Below are 18,898 nucleotides of genomic sequence, written 5' to 3'. Positions count from 1 at the left end.
TAGGAAGCAGAGGCAGATGGATCTCTGTGAGTTTGAGGCCAGTCTGGTCTACAAGAGCTAGTTCCGGGACAGGTTCCAAAGCTACAGAGAAACCCTGTCTCTAAAAAAACGAAAAAAAAAGCAAAAAACAAAAACAAAAAAAACCCAAAACCTTTCAACCCCTCCCCCAAAAAACTGAAACCTAAATTCAGTTGTAAAAGTGGGTTTAACCCCTTCATTTACTTTGTTTTCATTCTATATGTCCTATTTTCCTGCTTCCTCTGTGTCTGGCTGATTGGTCCCAGGTATCTCCCTAGTCTCTTTTTTTTTCATTCTTCCTTCCTCTGAGCCTAAATTCTTCCTCCTACTTCCTCTCCCTGCCTAGTAGTCCTGCCTATACCTCCTCCCTCACCATTGACCATTCAGTTTTGATTAGACTAATCAGGTGCCTTAAGCTGGCAAGGTAAAACAGCAACACATCTTTACATAGTTAAATAAATATTCCGCAACATAAACAAATGCAACTCATCTTTGCATAGTTAAACAAATATTCCTCAACAGAGAGGTTATTAGAGCAAGATAGGGGAAATTTTTCTATGGGCATCAGATGCTATCTGATGACATTCTTAGCTTTTGGGTTGGTTTGTCTGCTAAGTTAAGAGATACAAAAGGTTTTTATCTATTAGTCACAAGTGCTAGTTCTAACTCAAAGGTGAATAAGGAACGACTCTTCAGGGAGCTAAAGCTAGCCCCAGATTAGATACTTAGTCTCTGGATTTGTAACATCCCAACCTCCACACGTCTGCAGTTTGAAGCAGTCAATCAGCCTCTGCAGACACAACTTCTTTCCAGGAATTCTGTTCACAACAGCAGCACTCATTGACAAGAATAACAAATGTAATTGAGGACCGCTCTGGAGGAGAGAGGGTAAACGGGAACCCTCTGCAGTACCCGCCTCAGTCTCCATAAACCTTCAAAGTAGCAGAACAAATAAGGATGCTTCTTTTCAAAACAGTAAAATAAGGCACTGGTGCAAATCTGTCACCCTGTTTAAAGTTTGAAGAGCAACAATACAGGTTCCTGTCAAGATCAAGAAGCTCTAGAAACTAACAGCGATACAGTGTTTCCACTTTGGAATACAGCTTGAAAATTTCTAGTTTCTTACTTTGAAATTTGACATTAAACTAATTTCAAACTTGCATAAAGGTTGCAAGAATCATTCATAGAACTCACATGATCCTTCCCTTAAATTCTCCAGTGGTCAACACTGGACAATACACTTATCATTCTCTCCCTATTTATATTTTTTAATTACTTTGGAACAAATTGCCGGTTCAACTTCTATTATCCATTAATGTTACAGTGAACTTTTCTTGATAAGCAGGACATAGCTACATGTTTACATCATCACAGACATCACATTGTTCTTTGAGTCACCTCTGAATGGAAACATCACCCTCAGGCTCAGGAGCCCGGAGAAATAAACTAAAGGTCACTGATTCTCATGCCCCTCCCCAGTAATAGATAAAAAAGAGTAAACAACTTCTGGGAGGAGTATGACCTGTGGGACTCCAGAGAGGGGAGATTTTAGGACCGTGGAGTGTGGAACTGCCTACAAGGTGTGCAGGCAGCTCACGTAGTAACTTCCAGAGTCTTTGCTCTTGCTGGGGTGGACTTTTAAGTCATCCCTGGTCCTTGTAAGTAACACCTCACCCATATTCCCATTAGTAGCACCAATAAAAACTCCTTGGTTCACCAAGTTAGACATTGGTGCACTCGTTACTTTGGGATGAAGTGTGTGGTGTGGTATGTGTGTGTGTGTGTGTGTGTGTGTATGTGTGTTGTGTATTGTGTCACCCCAGGAAAAGACTGTCACACAACACCAAAGTACAATTACTAAAGTCAAGAAACGAACACTGATATAATACTTCTGTCTTATCCACACCCTTACAATTTTTGTTGATTGTTTTGATTACGTCCTTCACAGATCTGGCATCCAGTATAGATTCCAATCTTAGACAAATGGCAAGTTTTAAATATAAACTGGGTGTTAATTTTTTTTAACTGTTGTTTGGATCTGGAGAGACAGCTCAGTGGTTCTTAGCGCTTGCTGTTCTTTCAGAGGACCCAGGTTCAGTTCCCAGCACCCACACAGCAGCTCCTGTGTCTCCAGTTCCAGGGGATCTGACCCTCAGGAGCACTAAGACCCACAAGTCAAAAACTTGAAAAAAATTTAAATCTTTAAAAAAATGTTATATCATTCTAAGCCTGTTGCTCAGTGGTAGATTGTATGCTTAGCATCCTTAGGGTCCTGGATTCAATTTCTAGCAAATTCCTTAAACTCAAAAGAAATTATTACATTTTTAGAATTCAATTTTTAAATTTTAAAGTTACACTTATTTATTTATTAGGACGGGGCACATGTGGAGGTCTGAGGACATGTGGGAGTCAATTCTCTCCTTCTACCAGGAAGTGCTTTTCTCTATTAAGCCAACCAGAAAGTGTTACATTTAAAGGTAAAAGGATCACCTTATATTGGCTTCAAAAGGTCTTTACTGTTATACATATATGTGTTGTTAGAGAAAAAAATGATATTTGGTATTTAAAACATTTCTAGAAGAAGCAAAAAGTAAACAATATTGGTGAGACATTTGAAGTTGTTGGACTTGGGTGACAAATTCACAGGGTTATTATAATGTATTCTCTGCTTTTGTGTTTGAAATTTTTCATAATGAGTTTTTCTTTTTTTAAATTCATACTTTTTAAAAATTTATTTATTTATTTATTATGTATACAATATTCTTTCTGCATATATGCCTGAAGGCCAGAAGAAGGCACCAGACCTCATTACAGATGGTTGTGAGCCACCATGTGGTTGCTGGGAATTGAACTCAGGACCTTTGGAAGAGCAGGCAATGTTCTTAACCACTGAGCCACCTCTCCAGCCCATGATTTTTTCTTTTTTAATGGGAAAAACCTGTTGGAAAATGGAAGAATTTTATAGACTAACGTGATGTGACCATACTTGTGATGTAGGCACTTTACTTTGCAATAGGAAGAGCTGCTCATCCTGGGGCAAGGATGAAGACTGGCTGAGCAGAGAGCCCTGGAGAGATGGGAGAGATGGGATGCAGCCTAGGGGAAACTGAGGAAATGATGACGACTTGAATGTGAGAGCTGTAATCCAGATCGTCACTGTTCGTAAGTGCTGCCGTGGACCCAACCAGTGGTCACTGGACATGAAACAAGTCTCCAAAGCAGGGAGAAAATTGTTTTTGTTGGGTTTTTGTTTTGTTTTGTTTTGTGTTTTGGTTTTTTTTTTTATTTTATTAAAAATTTCCGCCTCCTTCCTGCTTGTGTTTTGTTTTTTTGAGACAGGGTTTCTCTGTAGCTTTGGAGCCTGTCCTGGAGCTAGCTCTTGTAGACCAGGCTGGCCTCGAACTCACAGAGATCCCCCTGACTCTGCCTCCCATGTGCTGGGATTAAAGCCACTGCCAGATGGTTCTTACGAGGCCTTTGCATTATGTGGTCTGAACAGAGGAGATAAATAACAGTGAGATGCCTAAGTAATCATTACTAAATGGACAACATAGTTGCAATCAAGATGGACAGAGACATGTCACCTAAACCTAACTTGAGGTGCTATGATGCATTTTTTTTCTGAATCAAGCTGCAGCATGTAGACAACAAAGCAATTGCAATGTTTGAATAGATAAGTTACATATATGCTTGAAAAAAAATATGGTCAGATAGTAATGGTGGCATGGTCTCGTGATGCTAGCATTGGAGAGGATGAAGCAGGAAGACTGCGAGAGTAATACCCGACTCAAAATACACGTTTCCACATAAGGCCGCATATACACACCTACATGGAAGGTAAGATGCAACACAAAGAACGTTCAGAATTAAATTAAATGAACTGTCCAGGTTACATTAAATTTACACTAAGTGAACTGGTTGGATGATTCTTTTCGTGGGAGTGTAGCTCATTAAAATGCACAATTTGTCAGTTGATAAGGCAAAGAGAATTTCAGAGGGGCCAGAGAGCATGCATGAGATATTAAATAAATGGCTCTAGAGATGACTGAAGGATACTAATGTGGAAAAAGGATTTATGATTTTTACTCCCAGTAGTCTCATTCTGGGAAGGTCGGGTAAGGTACGTGACTTAAGAACTAATCTGTCATTTAAAATCGTCCCCTCACAAGCGCCTATTTCTGCTACAGGTTTGTTTTGTTTGTCTTCGTCACGCCAACCTGAGTGACTGGTTCTCCCACGTGCTCCTGCAATTCCCGATTCAATTCCATCCCTGAGGATTAGGGTAAAGCGTTCCCGACCCCTGTTCTACTAGAAGTCTTCTGGCCTTGGGAATTTGGGGCCAAGTCCCTCCCGTTGCCTTCTCCGCGCCTCCTGCTCTAGGCTCCGCCCCAGCCCTCCCCCACACCCGCGCATAGCCACGCCCCTGGGCCGGCCTTCGGCCCGAGGCTCCGCCCCAGACTGGTCTCCCGCAGGGAGGGGGTCCTGCCTTCAAAGCGCCGCCCCGGCGCAGAGCCACGCCCCTAGCTCGGCCACCGCGCCGGCTGAGCTCCGTAGCCCTGCCGTGCACCACCGCTACCTCCGCTAGGCCGCTGCGCCTGCCCCGGCCGCCATGGCTGGGGGCCGCGGGGCCTCTGGACGCGGCCGGGCTGAGCCGCAGGAAAGCTATTCGCAGCGACAGGACCATGAGCTGCAGGCCCTGGAGGCCATTTACGGCTCGGACTTCCAGGATCTGCGTCCGGATGCGCACCAACCGGTAAGAACGTGGCTAGTCTGGCCTGCTCCTGACTTGCCCGGGCCCGGCGTTCTCCAGTCTAGGGACCCAGCCAGACTCCTCTAGATTGGGGCGACCACTTAGATCCTTCAGGCTATTCATCTGTCCGGTTCCACCACCCTCAATTTCTGCCCCTGTATCGCCGCTTGTCTCCAGAGGCAGCACCTGGGTTAAATTCTCTTTCCTCCCAAGTTAGCTCCTCTCTCTGCCCTGCCTCTTATTCCCGCTGATACCCCCTAACTATCCTGATTTCTTCCCCACCCCTGTCTCGCCCCAGGTCCTCAATGTAGGTTACAACCACACCTTCATAGTCACTCTTTGCTACTTTGTGCTGAGGATGCTTAGGGGGCGTGGGTCCAGGCCTTGTGCAAACAGACTCCCGGATCACACTATGTAAATCCTGTTTCCGGTGTGGAAGAACTTTCTGTACCTTTCCTCTGAAGCATTTGAGGAAGACGGCATTTATTGTCGCTGTAATGCAGTGTTTACCGAGTCCCTTTTTTTTTAGAATATTACTTTCCTTTTCGTGTGGAAGTTAAGCTGGGGACAGTGACAGTTTCTCCCTATCCTTGAATAGTTTATCTGCCGAAAATGTTCCTGAATATTGCCATTTTGGAATTACCCTCCATCTGCCTGAATTCTGTAACTCACAGTATCTCCCTTACTACTTAGCATTCCTTTATGAAATAGTCTCTCCTGGAGCTGGCATGGCCAAGATTCTTCCATTAATCAATACGCATTTTTGTTAAATAACCAACGATTTAGACGCTGGAAACAGAAACCCCTGCTGCCTGCAGGGAGCTTACTTTTGTAGGTCTTTTAAGAGTTATTTGTAACTTCACATACAGTTTATACACGATCCTGGTAAACAGTAAAGATAACCTATAGGTCATCTGGCTACTTTTCCGTTGCCAGAGAACCAGGAAGTAGGACCTAAGCCGCCAGAATAGTGTTACAGAATGTGCAGGCCACTCAGGTTGGGCTGTCTGATTTTGCTTTAGCTTTCTGCTCCCAAGGTTCAGAAATGGAATGGAAACCAGTGGCTGCTATTTGGTAATGATACTGATAATCCTAAGAATTTACAGCTGGTGGCCTTTATAGCCAAGAAGACTACACACAGAAGCCAACTGTAAAGGCAGTTGGAGGTGTTCAGTAATGCTCTCTGACCTGGATCACAAGGAATATAGCCAACACTTTCTTTCATAAGCCTCTCAGGCAAGTAATGGATGCTCCTCAGGCTGATGAATCAGAGGCCACTCTTGAACAGGCTCTCTTTACCACCTGCTACTTGATGGTTCACGATTCTGAATCCAGAACCCTTGAGGCCTAAAGGAACATTCCTGCTGCTCCACCTCCCAACAGGCCTTGGGGGCCGGGGAGGGGCGGGGGCGTGTCCAAAATTTAAATCCCGTGAAATATATGAGTATGCAAACTTCAGCCTGTACAGAAGAAAGACAGCTAATTGCCTCTTCTCATTCCGGGAAAAATTTACTGCCAATAAATTCAGATCAGGTGTTTTTTGTTTTTTAACTTTTGTGGGATATGTCATGGATTAAATTTCAAGTTTGAAGTTTATTGTTCATATAGATAGCAACCACTTTAGAGTGTTTATCAAAAAGTAATTTACATATTGAAAAGTTTAGATACCAGTCATTTGAGATATATTTTATAATTCAAGGATATCTAAAAAGCATTACTTGCTTATCTTGTTTAGCTTTCTGTATCAGCAAAGGGTCTTCTCATTCATCACTTGGCTTGGTAGGCACGGCGAACCCTCCTTGCTTCTGTCTGGGTCCTCTGGTTTGAATGAGTGTGCTGTCTCTTTGGTCTTCATCAACATTGAAGGGGGTCACACTTTTCAACTATCCATAAGTGACTGAAATTTGTCCTGTTGTAATTTTTATTTCTTTGGTTAGAAATCATGTCTGCTACCTTGGTTTGTAAGCCACTATTTTTCCTTTTCTCTGAACTGTTCATATTTGTTAATTTATTTTCCTAGGTAATGTCTATTTTCTTAATCAGTGATTAAAGGTTAGACATATTTTAGGGAAATTAATGTTTGTGGTAACATGCTACAAAAATTTCCTCTTAATTAAGCATAGACTTGTTTATATAATTTATGTAATTACAACTTTAACAGAATCAAAATGAACTCCTTACCTTATGAGCCACCTGGATATTTTATCCTTCCCCCCCTCTAGAAAGTGCTTCCCCCTCTGAGGTAGGGTGATTGCCCACCATGCACTAAGTTTGTTCCTCATTTCCAAGAAACAAACAGAGAAAAAAAGAAGGAAAACATTTCCCTGCTTCAGGGTTAGATGAATTATCCAATGTTTTTGATTAATTATTTCATGACTTCATTAAAAAAAACCTTTCATCAGATAAATATAAAAACAGCTTTTTTAAAGAAGCTCCATCTTCATGGGGGTCTAGATCACATTGTTCATGTGCCATCCATTCTCACAGTCTGAGAAATGGTTGAATTTTCCAGATTTTTCTGCTGTCAACAGAAGTGTTGCCTTCCAGCCCCCAGACTGCTGGTTTCACAGAACACCGCTTGCAAGTTGCTACCCGCCCATTCCCGAGCTCCATACAAAGCTTTCCACAGTTGCCACTGGCAGTTCTCAAATGTAGCTACATCTGTTCCTTGCCACTGTCTCTTTAATTTTTTGTCAACACCGTTACAACATTGCTTTAAACTATTGTAGATTTAGTGTTTAATGCTGTTGCCATTCCCTGTACGGAATTTTCCTGACTAGTTTTTCAATCTAAACATTCAAATGGGGTTGCCTTCACTGCTATAATGTACTACTACAGATTGTAAACTCTATTTAAAAAACAAAACAAAACCCAAACAGTCTGGGATCTGGGAAGTCAAAATTCAGGGCCTTGCAGCATCATAAATGGCAGAAGGCGTGGCAAGGCAAAGGAGAGCAAACATGTATGCTGTGCCTGTCATTGTCATCTTATAAAGCTACTGATCCCACCATGGGGGTGCCACCTCAACTATCATTGGAATATAAGAATAGATTAATTTTTCACATATGTGAACTTTTGAAGGGCACATGGGACCATAGCACCATGTCCAATCCTGTTCGAATTTCTACTGGAACAGTACATAATGTTCATGGAGAATCTGAATGTTGTAATGTTAGTTCAAAATGGAACTGAAGATTGAAATATTAAAGAATCTAATGTTTGCTTTTGTAATTTTCACTAGCTTGACTACAGGCAAATATTTGAGAAAAGAGGATGAATTTGGTGACTATACCAAATATTCATTGTTAGAGATGGAGGAATGAGGGAAATAAATATTTAAGGCATTTTATATCTATCTAGAGGAATGTCATCTAATTCCATTTCCTGAGCACTTGCAGTTGGTATCTTTCTGGCTGTTACTGTCTTCATTTTTTCCCTGATGTGACGTATGAATGTGTGCGCATGCACACATGTATTTGCAGTACTTATACTGTACCCCAATATGTATCGAGGCCAGAGGAGGATACCAGATGTCTTTCTCTATTGCTTTCTGCTTGTTTTTTTCTTTTACTTTTTTTTTAATTTGAGACAGGATCTCTCATTGTGCCTAAGCTCACCATCCTAGGCTGGCTCCCAGGATCCACCTACCTCTGTCCTCCAATGCTAGGGTTGTAGGCACATACAGACATGTAGATTTGTTTAGGTTTTATGTGGGTCCTGGGAATTTAAACTCAGGTCCTCTTGCTAATACAGAAAGTGTTTTTACCCATCGAGCCGTCTTCCCAGTCCACTGTCTCCATTTTGGGTTCTGCACAGACTTAACAAGCAGATTACCCAGTGTTAAGTCTGGAGCGTAGCCTCCAGCCCCTGGCATCCATCCCAGCCCCCCTGGCCTGGGAGTTGCGTCCAGATACCAGCATGCCAGGGACTTAACACTTCCCACTAGGTCCTACCTCTTAAAAGTTCATTTCCAGCCTGGCAGTGATGGGGCACACTTTTAATCCCAGTACTTGGGAAGTCGAGGCAGGTGGATCTCTGTGAATTCGAGCAAATTTCAGGACAGCCAGAGCTACACAAAGAAACCCTGTCTCAAAACAAACAAACAAACAACAAGTTTATTCCCCTGAAGTACTGAACTGGAAGTGAAGATTGGCTTGTGGGTCCTTAAGGGACACTGAAGATGCAGACTATGGCAAAACCCTTTGAACTAAACAGTAGGGATTTCTGAGGCTCTGGCCTAGGCCATCTCTAGGAGATGTGCATGGGATTAACTGAAGGTCCCTGTAATGTTCCACTGTCCTCTTTGTAAATTGTTGCTGCCTTATAATCCACTGCTGTCATCAGCAACTGCCACTCCTGCCGCTATAGCCACAGCTACAAAGGGAACTTATCTAAATCTCGTCCCTCTAAGGAACTCAAGATTCAAATGTTGGAGGAATTCTGCTCCTTGGGGAGGCTGAATAGCAAATAGCTCACTGCCTCTCCTAGCCCCTTCTTAAAAACCCTTCTGCACCAGGCTCCTCCCTACCACTTCCTGTCAGCTAGATGCTGACTCAGCCTCCTGACCGCAGGTGAATTTTACTTAGTCAAACACATTTTTGCATCATTAAACAAATATTCCAGAGCATAAACAGAGTAACATACCTTAAAATAATGTTCTACAACAGTGTTATGTGTTCCTAAGGTTTCAGATCTTGGCTGCTTTGTTTCTTGAAGAGCTAGGCTGTTTTTCTGTGAGTTCCACACAAGCATGGCCTCTCCTGAGAAAGGGCTGAATTTCTATCTCTTGCTCAGTCTGCTTAGATGTTTTGCTAGAAGAACAGTATCCAACTATATGGTCACTTTAAGAAATATATTTAGCCCATATTTAGACCATACTCATGGTCTCTCTCAACTACTTTCTTCTTGGTTCTGTAGACCAGAATGGTCTCAAACTTGTGATCTTCCTGCTGCTGCCCCCTGAGTACTGGAATCAGAAGTGTGCACCACCACGTTCAACCTCAGGTCTCCTTGTTGTACCACCTTTATATCACTAATATTTTTCAGTCTTCAAAATATTTTTGTGCATTTTTTTAAAATTTACTTATTTTATTATTTTATGTGTATACATACACATTTCCCAAATGTGTATCTGTGTACCACACGTGTGCTTAATACCCAAGAAGGTCAGAAGGGGGTGTCATATCCCATCGAACTGAAGTTACAGACCAGCCATGTGGGTGCTGGAAATCTAACCCAGTCCCTTTGCAAACTTAACAGTCCATATAGTTGTTAAATACTTTTCCTAAATTTATTTTACAACCTGACCACTCTTTGTCCTCCTTCCTCTTCTTCCAGTTCATCCACCACCACCTTCCCTCTGCACCACCCCACATTCACTCCTCCATTTCTGTTCAAAGGAGGGCCCCTCCCATGGACATCAACAGAACATGGTACATCAAGTTAAAGGCTAGACGAGACAACCCAGTATGAGAAAAAGGGTCCAAAAGCCAGCAAAAGAGTCAGATTCTGTTAGGAGCCCCACAAGAGGATCAAGCTACACAACTGTCACATATATGCAGAGGGCCTAGGTCAGCCCCCTGCAGGCTCCTGGTGTGGGTTCAGTCTCTGAGCCCCTGTGAGCCCAGGTTAATTGATTCTGTGGGTTTTCTTGTGGTGTCCTTGACCCCTCTTGACCCCTCTTGACCCCTATGACTTCTACAATCCTTCCTCCCTGCTTCTGCAGGATTCCCCAAGCTCCACCTAATGTTTGGCTGTGGGTCTGCCTCTGTTTCCATCAGTTGCTGGGTAAAGCATCTCTGATGACAACTGTGCTAGGCACGAATCTATGAGTGTAGCAGAATATCATTAGGACTCATTTCATTGTTTGTTGTTGTTTGGTTGGTTTTTGGTTTTTTTGCCAGTCATGTTTGCTCTATCCTAGGTCTCTGGGCTGCCCGGCCTCTGGGTTCTGGCCCTCCAGGCAGTGCGGGGGGGTGAGCTCCTTCTCATGGCATGGGTCTCAACCTGGACCAGTCATGGGTGGGCCTGGGCCACTCCTATAATTTCTGTGCCACCTATGCCCCAGCATATATTATAGGCAGGACAAATTGTATGTTGAAGGTTATGTAACTGAGGTGGTGTGTGTCCCAGTCCCTCTCTTGGAAGTCTTTCCTGGTTACAAGAGATGGTTAAATACTTTTTAACCAAATCCTGTCCAGCTACAGGTCCTAATATAAGCTAATTCTTTGTGTTCTGAGCATATATTGCAGCAAAAAAAAAAAAAATTGCTTGAGTAAAACCTAGCAAATACTGTGGCCTTATCTCTAAAAGAACTCCTTTTTGAGCAAATTTTTGCTTTTGATAGTTTTCTTTCAGTAAGCTTGTGATAGTTAGTATTAAGTTTGGCTACATATGCCAGAGAACCTAAGAACCAAGTTTTTGCATGTTAAAATCCGAAGTCCAGGAGCTCTTCTGTTTTGCCAAGGATGCTCTGCCCTTCATGTGCCCTTGTGGCCTAACACAGGTCTCTAAACTTCAGCTTTTGTAGCCTTATCCCAATCTGTTAGAAGAGAAATAGGTGGAGAAACTGCATATGAAGTTGGGCCTGGGGGCACAAATTTATGATCCCAGCCCCCAGAGGGCCGAGACAGGATTGTGAGTTCGGGCCAACCTGGACTATCTAGCAAAACCCCACATCAGAAGTTGTATCCTTTTATTTAGGCTCTTTTTCTCTAAATTGCACGTGATCATTCTCCTTTTTGTGTGGCTTTGGGTACTGAAACCAGGGCCTCTCGCACCTAGACCGAGGCCACGCAACAGCACCATCCATAGCCCTGCACACAGCACACCTTGATTCCCTTCATTTTCCAGAAACTCAGTGGCTAAACTTGGCTGCAGAGTAGCCTGGGAGATGTGTCCAGCCAAACTGTCAGGGGTTCTGTTGTTACAAAATAAAGGGAGACTGGGTACGGAGGATAACTAGTAGTCTTTTTCTGAGAAGTGCCCCCGAAGTCTGTAATCTGCGGGAGGAGTACTGCAGTGGCTATTCACCTCTGTCGGCCGAAATAAAGGCCTTAAACGTAGCCAGTCAGCCTGATGCTTCAGTGGCCTGTCTTAGTTCTTTGAGTCGTCCTCTCTTGGAACTCACACCCTGACAAGTTATTAGACTTAAATTAATCCTGGTTATTCCTGAGTGGCTGTGGTCTGTTCCTACATGTGAGCCACCATCTCTGGGCTCCTGGACCTCTGGAAGTGGAGACCTTTCTGCCTCGGGTGTCTCCTCTCTTCAAATCATGTTCTATCCTCATTCTCACACGCTGGTTTTGGTATTAGCTGGGCTGGCCATTTCATCCCTACTGGTTCTTGGGTGTGCTGCACTGTGGGTGTATCTAGACTGAAAAAGCCTGCCTGGGGGTCTGTGACTGCTCCAACCAAGGAATATTTGCTAGATATGTCTTATTCACCCAGGGCTCTGCATACTGTTACCCTTCTATGATTCCCAGTGGTCCCAGGAATTGGCTTCAGACACCTCTTTTCCTGTAGTTTGCTAGCAATCCTGCGTGGGTTCATTTGCACTTCATTTAAGTGAGTCCTATGCAGAATGTCTATGTGCTGTGTGATTCTCCAGTGAGCTGCTGTCTCCTGAGGCTTGCTTCCAGCTTCAGTGACTGAGAGCATTTAGCCTTGGCCTCCCTAGACCCTTCGCCAAGGAGGCTAGTTGCTTGCATTCAGATGGACTCATTTTCTAGGTAATGGGGGGGGGGGCGGCCTGGGCATCTAGAGCCAGCTCAGTCCAGGAGACCATGATGGCCGCCGTGTTTCTGATAAAGTTCTGAATGTGCGGCGCCCTTCCGCATCCTGCTCTGCCTGTGCCCTGGGCCTGCTACCAGGGTACTGGTCAGAGGACTCCTGAGAAGACCTAGTTCAGTGTGAGTTTTCACAAGCAGATAAGACAAGTCAGCCCTTGGCTCGGCTTTCACAGATGAAGTACCCTGGTTGGAGGACTCTGGGCATGCAGGCAGATATTGGTGAAGCACCTTAAGCCACAGAGGCCAAAAAATCCTAGACAAATTCAGGTGAAAACTCTTTGAAGATGTTGTAACAGCTGGAAAGTCCCTTTTCTAAGCTGCAGAAAAGTGTGTTCTTAGAATTAGTCATAGTGTGGCATCTACAATATTAACTATAGATGAATTTTCATGGATAATTCAGTACGTGGCTGCGTAAGCTTCTCTTACCTCCTCAGTGAGATGACCACGGGAATCCTGTCTGTGTCAGTAAATATCCATTCAATGCTCAGGAAGAGAACTGATGGGAAGGAAGGTTAAACCGTTTTCAGAAATAGCTTATCTCGTGTGCAGCCTTCCTGCCTCAGTGTCCCCGATGATGGGATTAAAGACTCTGCCTTGGGCATTAAAATACCATTTTCTGGGATGAAAAGATAGCTCAGTAGATAAAACATTGGGCCTCAAGGTTGAGGGCCAAAATTTGGAATCCACAGGCTTGGTGATACTTAAGAGATAGGATCCCTGGGGAAAGCTGACAATCTTGTCCAGATGGAAGTGGCAGTCTTTGGGTTCAGGAGACCCTGCCTCAATGAATAAAGTGAGAGCAATCAAGGAAGATTCCCTGGCATCGACTTCAGGCCTCTGTGTGCGTGTGCATACAATGCGTGTGCTCTTTTACATACATGTGCCCCTGCACACACATGCAAAAACATCTGTATTCTCTATTGTTCTAAAATAATGTATAGTGGGGGAAAAGAATTTCTTAACAGAATGTTAGTTAATAGGTGATGGTAATGTCTTTCCAACACTTGTGTCCAGTGGGGCAGTAGAGACTTGGTGTCAAAAGCACAGGTAAAATTTTGACTAGCTTTCTCTCTCTCTGTGTGTGTGTAACTCTAAAATGTATCTAAATAACCTAATTTTGCCAGACTGTAGTCAGAAAATAAAATATTGACAAAGTCTGGTTGGTTAAGACCTAGAATAAGCTTTAGCAGGTGGTTGTAGAAAGAGTAACCTCGGCTAAAAAATGGGCTGTAGCCGGGCGGTGGTGGCGCACGCCTTTAATCCCAGCACTCGGGAGGCAGAGGCAGGCGGATCTCTGTGAGTTCAAGACCAGCCTGGTCTACAAGAGCTAGTTCCAGGACAGCCTCCAAAGCCACAGAGAAACCTTGTCTCAAAAAAAAAAAACCAAAAAAAAAAAAAAAAAAAGGGCTGTAAATTGGTAACTGTAGAAACTTCATGGTAAGTACAAGATTCTATTATATCAGTATCTTTTCTTTAATTTGGTTTTCATTGATTGTTAAAGTTTTCATTTAAAATTATTTTTTTTAAAAAAAATGAGGCTTTTTGGGGCTCAGCAGTAAAGAGTGCTTTCTGCTCTTCCAGAGGACTCAAGTTTCCCAGCTCGTGACTGCTTGCAACTCCAGGGGGATCCAGGACCCTTCTTTGGCTTCTTTGGGTACCTGTGGCATATTTTCACATAAACACGCACATAGCACACACTAATTTAAAAAAAATAACGATAATTTTGAAATAGGCTATTTAAGGAGAATGATCAAGGTATCAGATTTTCATGTCGTTTCTAGCAACAAAATATCTCCTGTGTGGAATTCTCTTGACTTGTACAGCCACAATGTTGGCCTGCTGTGGCTGAAGAGGGACCAGGAGGCCCTGCGTATGGTGGCTCCTCCCCACCCTTTTGGCTCCTCCCCCACTTTTTGTATCCTGACTGCTCATCATCCTGCTTGTGTCTAGGATCCTCACTGTGCCAGCCTGCTCTTCTACACTGTTCCATCAACATCTTCACGTACTTTAGCATTTCTTTCCTCTCTTTAAAATCAGGACAAAATCCCTCCTCGTTTTCATGCCCTCTCCATCTCTCCCACCCACCTCTGGCCCTGTTCCATGTCCCCTGTAACACTCAAACCTTGAAGGAGCCGCCTGGATTTGCACTGCCCTCTCGCTCACCTCGCTGTCGTTCCTCAGCACAGCTCTGTGTGAGGGACCTGTAGCACTGTGTCAAGGCTGTGGGGTCCTCTTGGGGTCCAGCCGTACATTCTGCTCTCATCCTCCACCACCTCAGGGAACAACTGGAACAAGATCCTTTCCTTTGTCTCTTCCTTAGCCAGAGCTCTATTAGCTTGATCTCAAATGCATTTCCTCGTCCCTTTCCCACATTCTCTCCCTCTGGGCATCCCACCCTGGCTGAACTGTTAGAATCATGTTCTTGTTGGTCTGAAATTCACAGTCGTGGGGATATAACCCTGGCCCTTATACGTTGCTGCTGGTCAAACTGTTAGTTTTTTATTTCTGCTTTTTATTTCTTGCCCATTCATTCCTTACTCAGCAACCAAAGTGGTCTTTTAAAGCACATGTTCTATTTTACCATTGATTGCCATCTTTAAATCCGCCAGGTTTGTTACCTGGCTGACAAAGCCCTGTGCTACCCGTCCACTTCCTATCATGCCTGCCTTGTTTGGCCTCCTTTCTAGCTTGTACCCAGGCATAGTGGCCTTCTTTTGGCCTTTGGGGACACCCATCTCTGCCAGTCTCAGCTTACTTACCTAAGCATTGCCAGTGACATCTGAGCGTGTTCCTTTGCACCTCAAACACTGTTCATTAGCTGTTCAGAGTACCCAAGAGGATCACAACAGAGAATCCTGACGCTTCAGAGGCAGGAGCTGGCTTCTTGTAGGTAGTAACAAAAACTTGCCCATCATGACAGCTACGAGCTGCTCCTATATGTTGTGACTAGGCCAGGCTGGGACTAGAAGGAAGGTTAAGGGTAAAAATGGCAGCGTCTAAAACACTGAGGAAGATGAATGGGAGGGCTTGTAGCTGGGTGTGAGATATCCAAACTAGACAGCAGGAAGAGCAGGGCTCTGGGCCAGGGCCTGCTGGTGCCTGCGGTACCCTTGAGGAGTATGTGTGGGTGCTGGTGTCCTTTTGTACACCCTTGAGGAGTATGTGTGGGTGCTGGTGTCCTTTTGTACACCCTCGCTTCTAATGCAGTTAGTTGTAATCGATTTGATTGTAAGTTAGGATGGCTGCTCACGAAACGTCTATGTAGGAGACCACCCCGTATACAAAGCTAAAAAGGAGGTGGCCAAGAAAGACTGTAGCCACATCTTGGTGGCTGGGATGGGGGAAGGAGGCTGAAATGAATGAACAGGGCAGGGTCTGGTTACTTGGTGAAAAGCGGCTGGCTGAGAAACATGAAGCTTCAGAAATATCCGGGATCCCTCTGCCAACAACGGGTTCCCCCTGTGAATGTCTCAGGGTTCACATTGCAATGCAAATACAGAGTGAGCATTCGTAATGTGAAGCCTGAACTCTAAACTACTCTCCAAGAAAGTCTTAAAAGTCTGGAAATATTTCAATTCCAAACCAAGTGAAGCACACCCCAGGCATTCGGGGTAGGGGATGCGTGGCCTGGATCCCCCGCTCAGAGGCCGTCCTCCCTTGCCTGTTCAGGTGGCTTCTCCCTCACCACCTGTCCCACCACTCAGCCCTGTTGTCTTTACGGCTCTCCCCACCCTCTGACCCTGCTCATCTGTCCTAGTGTGTATCTACTGATGGGGCCAGGTCTACACTAGTTCCCCTCCAGCCTCTGGCCTCAGGCCAGTACCTAGCACGTCGTTCATATCCAGTGCTATCCAACAGTGAAAGCCACTCGGTTGGTTTTTTTCTTTTTTCATTCAATCCTTTGGTACCTCTGAAAGGGGAAATACATTTCTTCTAACATGAGTTTTGTTTTCAAACTGTGCTTTTGGAAATCTGACCCAACACCTGTGTAACAATCATTACTTACATAACTTGGGAGTAGAACTTTTCAGCTAAGGCGATTGCTATCTTCCCTGTTAAGATCGGTTAGTTCAAGCCTGGCAGTGGTGGCACACACCTTTAATCTTAGAACTCGGGAGGTAAAGACAGGGGGATGTCTCTGAGTTCAAGGCCAGCCTAGTCTACAAAGCAAGTACCAGGGTAGCACCACCTGTTCCTGCAGAGGTCCTGAGTTTGTCCACATAGCAGCTCCCAGCCAGCTAGAACTCCAGTGCCGGGGATCTTCCAGCCTCCTCGGGCACCCAGCACAGACATATGTAGGCAAAACACGCATACACACGAAATAATAAAATTTAAAAGTACTGACTCACCAGGGGGAAAAGTCACAGAGAGATGCGTTCTTTTTCTCTTTTAGGTAAAAGAGCCTCCTGAAATCAATTTAGTTCTGTACCCTCAGGGCCTAACTGGCGAAGAAGTGTACGTGAAGGTGGACTTGAGGGTGAAATGCCCCCCAACATACCCAGATGTGTGAGTACTTTTATAAGTAGCTTTGATAACATAGAAACATTAAAGTTAAGGGAATTTTTCTTTTTCCTTCTTCTATCTTCCATGTAAAATTTCATTTCCCGTCATCTGTATCTCAATACTACATCAGCCCTAGACATCCTTCCAAGAGCTGTCTTAAGTCTGCTCCTTACAGATACTAGTATTTACTCATTGGCTACCTTATTGCTTTTGCCATTCTAATGCTTATTTAATTCTTTGTCATCTAGAAAGAAGGAAGATCTAGATGCATAGGATAAAGGTGTGGCGAGCATTTCAAGTGCCTCTTCCATAGCTATTGGAAGTGATGGGGCTTGCGGCCTGCCTGGCCTTTTCCTGCCTAGAGTAAAGGAAGGGATGGTTGGAGCCTCTGTTTCTCTCAGTGGAGCAGCGTGAGCCTGACCAGCTGGTCCAGGGCTGCCCTGTGTTCCAGGACTGTCCTATAGACCTTGACTATCCCAGCTCCTCCCCACTCATGCCAGGAGTATTCTCCAGTGCTAGAGGCAGCCAAAAACTTCACATAGCTGTAAACACCCAGGCAGGTGATATCGCACTGGGCTCTTCCATAAAGTTCCCCAGATCCCCTGCGTTGTCTGGGATGGTGACAAGCAGTTCTAACTTACCATGCGTGACATGTGAGGGGTCTTGAGGAGAGTGGCAATTGAAAGGCAGAAGCTACCTTCCACAGTGGGTGGCACATGAGTGGAGGCTATGATTTTAAGATGTGGTCAATAACTTGTGTGCTTCCAACAGTGTTGAGAGAGCATGCATAGTAGACATGTAATAGGCTAATTCCTAAGAAAAGTAAGTTTATGAAATAAAACTAAGACAGTGGCTTTCTGGGGTTTTTGTGTTTCTTTTTCTTTTCTTTTCTTTCTTTTTTTTTTTTTTTTTTTTTTTTTGGTTTTTTGAGACAGGGTTTCTCTGTAGCCTTGGAGCCTGTCCTGGAACTCGCTCTGTAGACCAGGCTGGTCTTTTTTAACTCACAAAAATCCACCTGTCTCTGCCTCCCAAGTGCTGGGATTAAAGGCGTGTGCCACCACTGCCCAGCTTGTTTTTTTGTGTTTCATGGTGTGTTGTACCTGGTACTGACGCTATGTTAGTACAGACTGCTTAGGTCAAGGGCTTACTTTCTCAAGACAGTTCTTGCTTAAATGTCAAGTACAAGCACCCATGCTCCTGACTGGTTGTAAATTAGGGATTCCCACAAACCCTTCAGATTTGATAATTTGCTAGATTGACTCACAGAATTCAAGAAAACTGATTTTCTGGTTTGTTATAAAAGATCTCATTTAAGCAGCTACACAGGACAGAGCATGGGGAAGGGCATGACCTGCGTGTCCTCTCCAGGCCACCGTCCTCAGCACATCCATGTGCTCAGCAGCTCACTGTATCCTTGTACCCTGCTGCTGTTCCTAGGAGTGGGAGAGGTTTTTTTGCTCTACAGGCATGACTAAGCAGTGATTAAGTCATTGGCGCTCAGTCTCCAACAGCACTCTTCTCATAGAGGTTTGGGGTATGGTTGGAATACCTCCAGTCCCATAGTCATGGCTTGAGCTGTCTGTAACCACCTCCATCCTGACACTGCAGGCATCCAACAAGAGCTGACCTCACCTCATAAACTCTGGTCTGGTTGAAAAGGGTCTGTGACAAAGAATGTAAGATGCTCCCTTGAGCTGTGTCACTCAGGGAATTCCAAGGGTAATGGGGCCTCTGAGCCAGAAGCTGCGGCCAAAGATCGCTGGTAACATATTCTTTATTGTACCATAGACTCAAGCAAATGTTTGTTCTTGAAAAGTCAACATGAAAAGCCCAGATA

General features: G+C 44.3%; 1 protein-coding gene across 3 annotated transcripts in view; it reads left to right on the top strand.

Moving 5' to 3' along the window:
- Positions 1-4,558: 4,558 nt before the first annotated feature.
- The window catches only part of Eif2ak4 (eukaryotic translation initiation factor 2 alpha kinase 4), a 93,285-nt gene continuing 78,945 nt past the window's right edge, over positions 4,559-18,898 (top strand). For all 3 annotated transcript variants that reach the window (XR_005285351.1, XM_038329358.2, XM_038329360.1), the window contains exons 1-2: positions 4,559-4,771; positions 16,952-17,064. Coding sequence is in view for 2 of the 3 variants with exons in the window: in XM_038329358.2 (XP_038185286.1) it covers positions 4,628-4,771; positions 16,952-17,064 (257 nt within the window). In the remaining variant the exon portion in view is untranslated. The remainder of the gene's footprint in view (positions 4,772-16,951; positions 17,065-18,898) is intronic.

This window comes from Arvicola amphibius, chromosome 5, assembly GCF_903992535.2.
Source record: "Arvicola amphibius chromosome 5, mArvAmp1.2, whole genome shotgun sequence".
NCBI classification, from domain to species: Eukaryota; Metazoa; Chordata; class Mammalia; order Rodentia; family Cricetidae; genus Arvicola; species Arvicola amphibius.
Note: the sequence above shows the minus strand (reverse complement) of the source record. Positions and strands in the feature narration are given on the sequence as shown.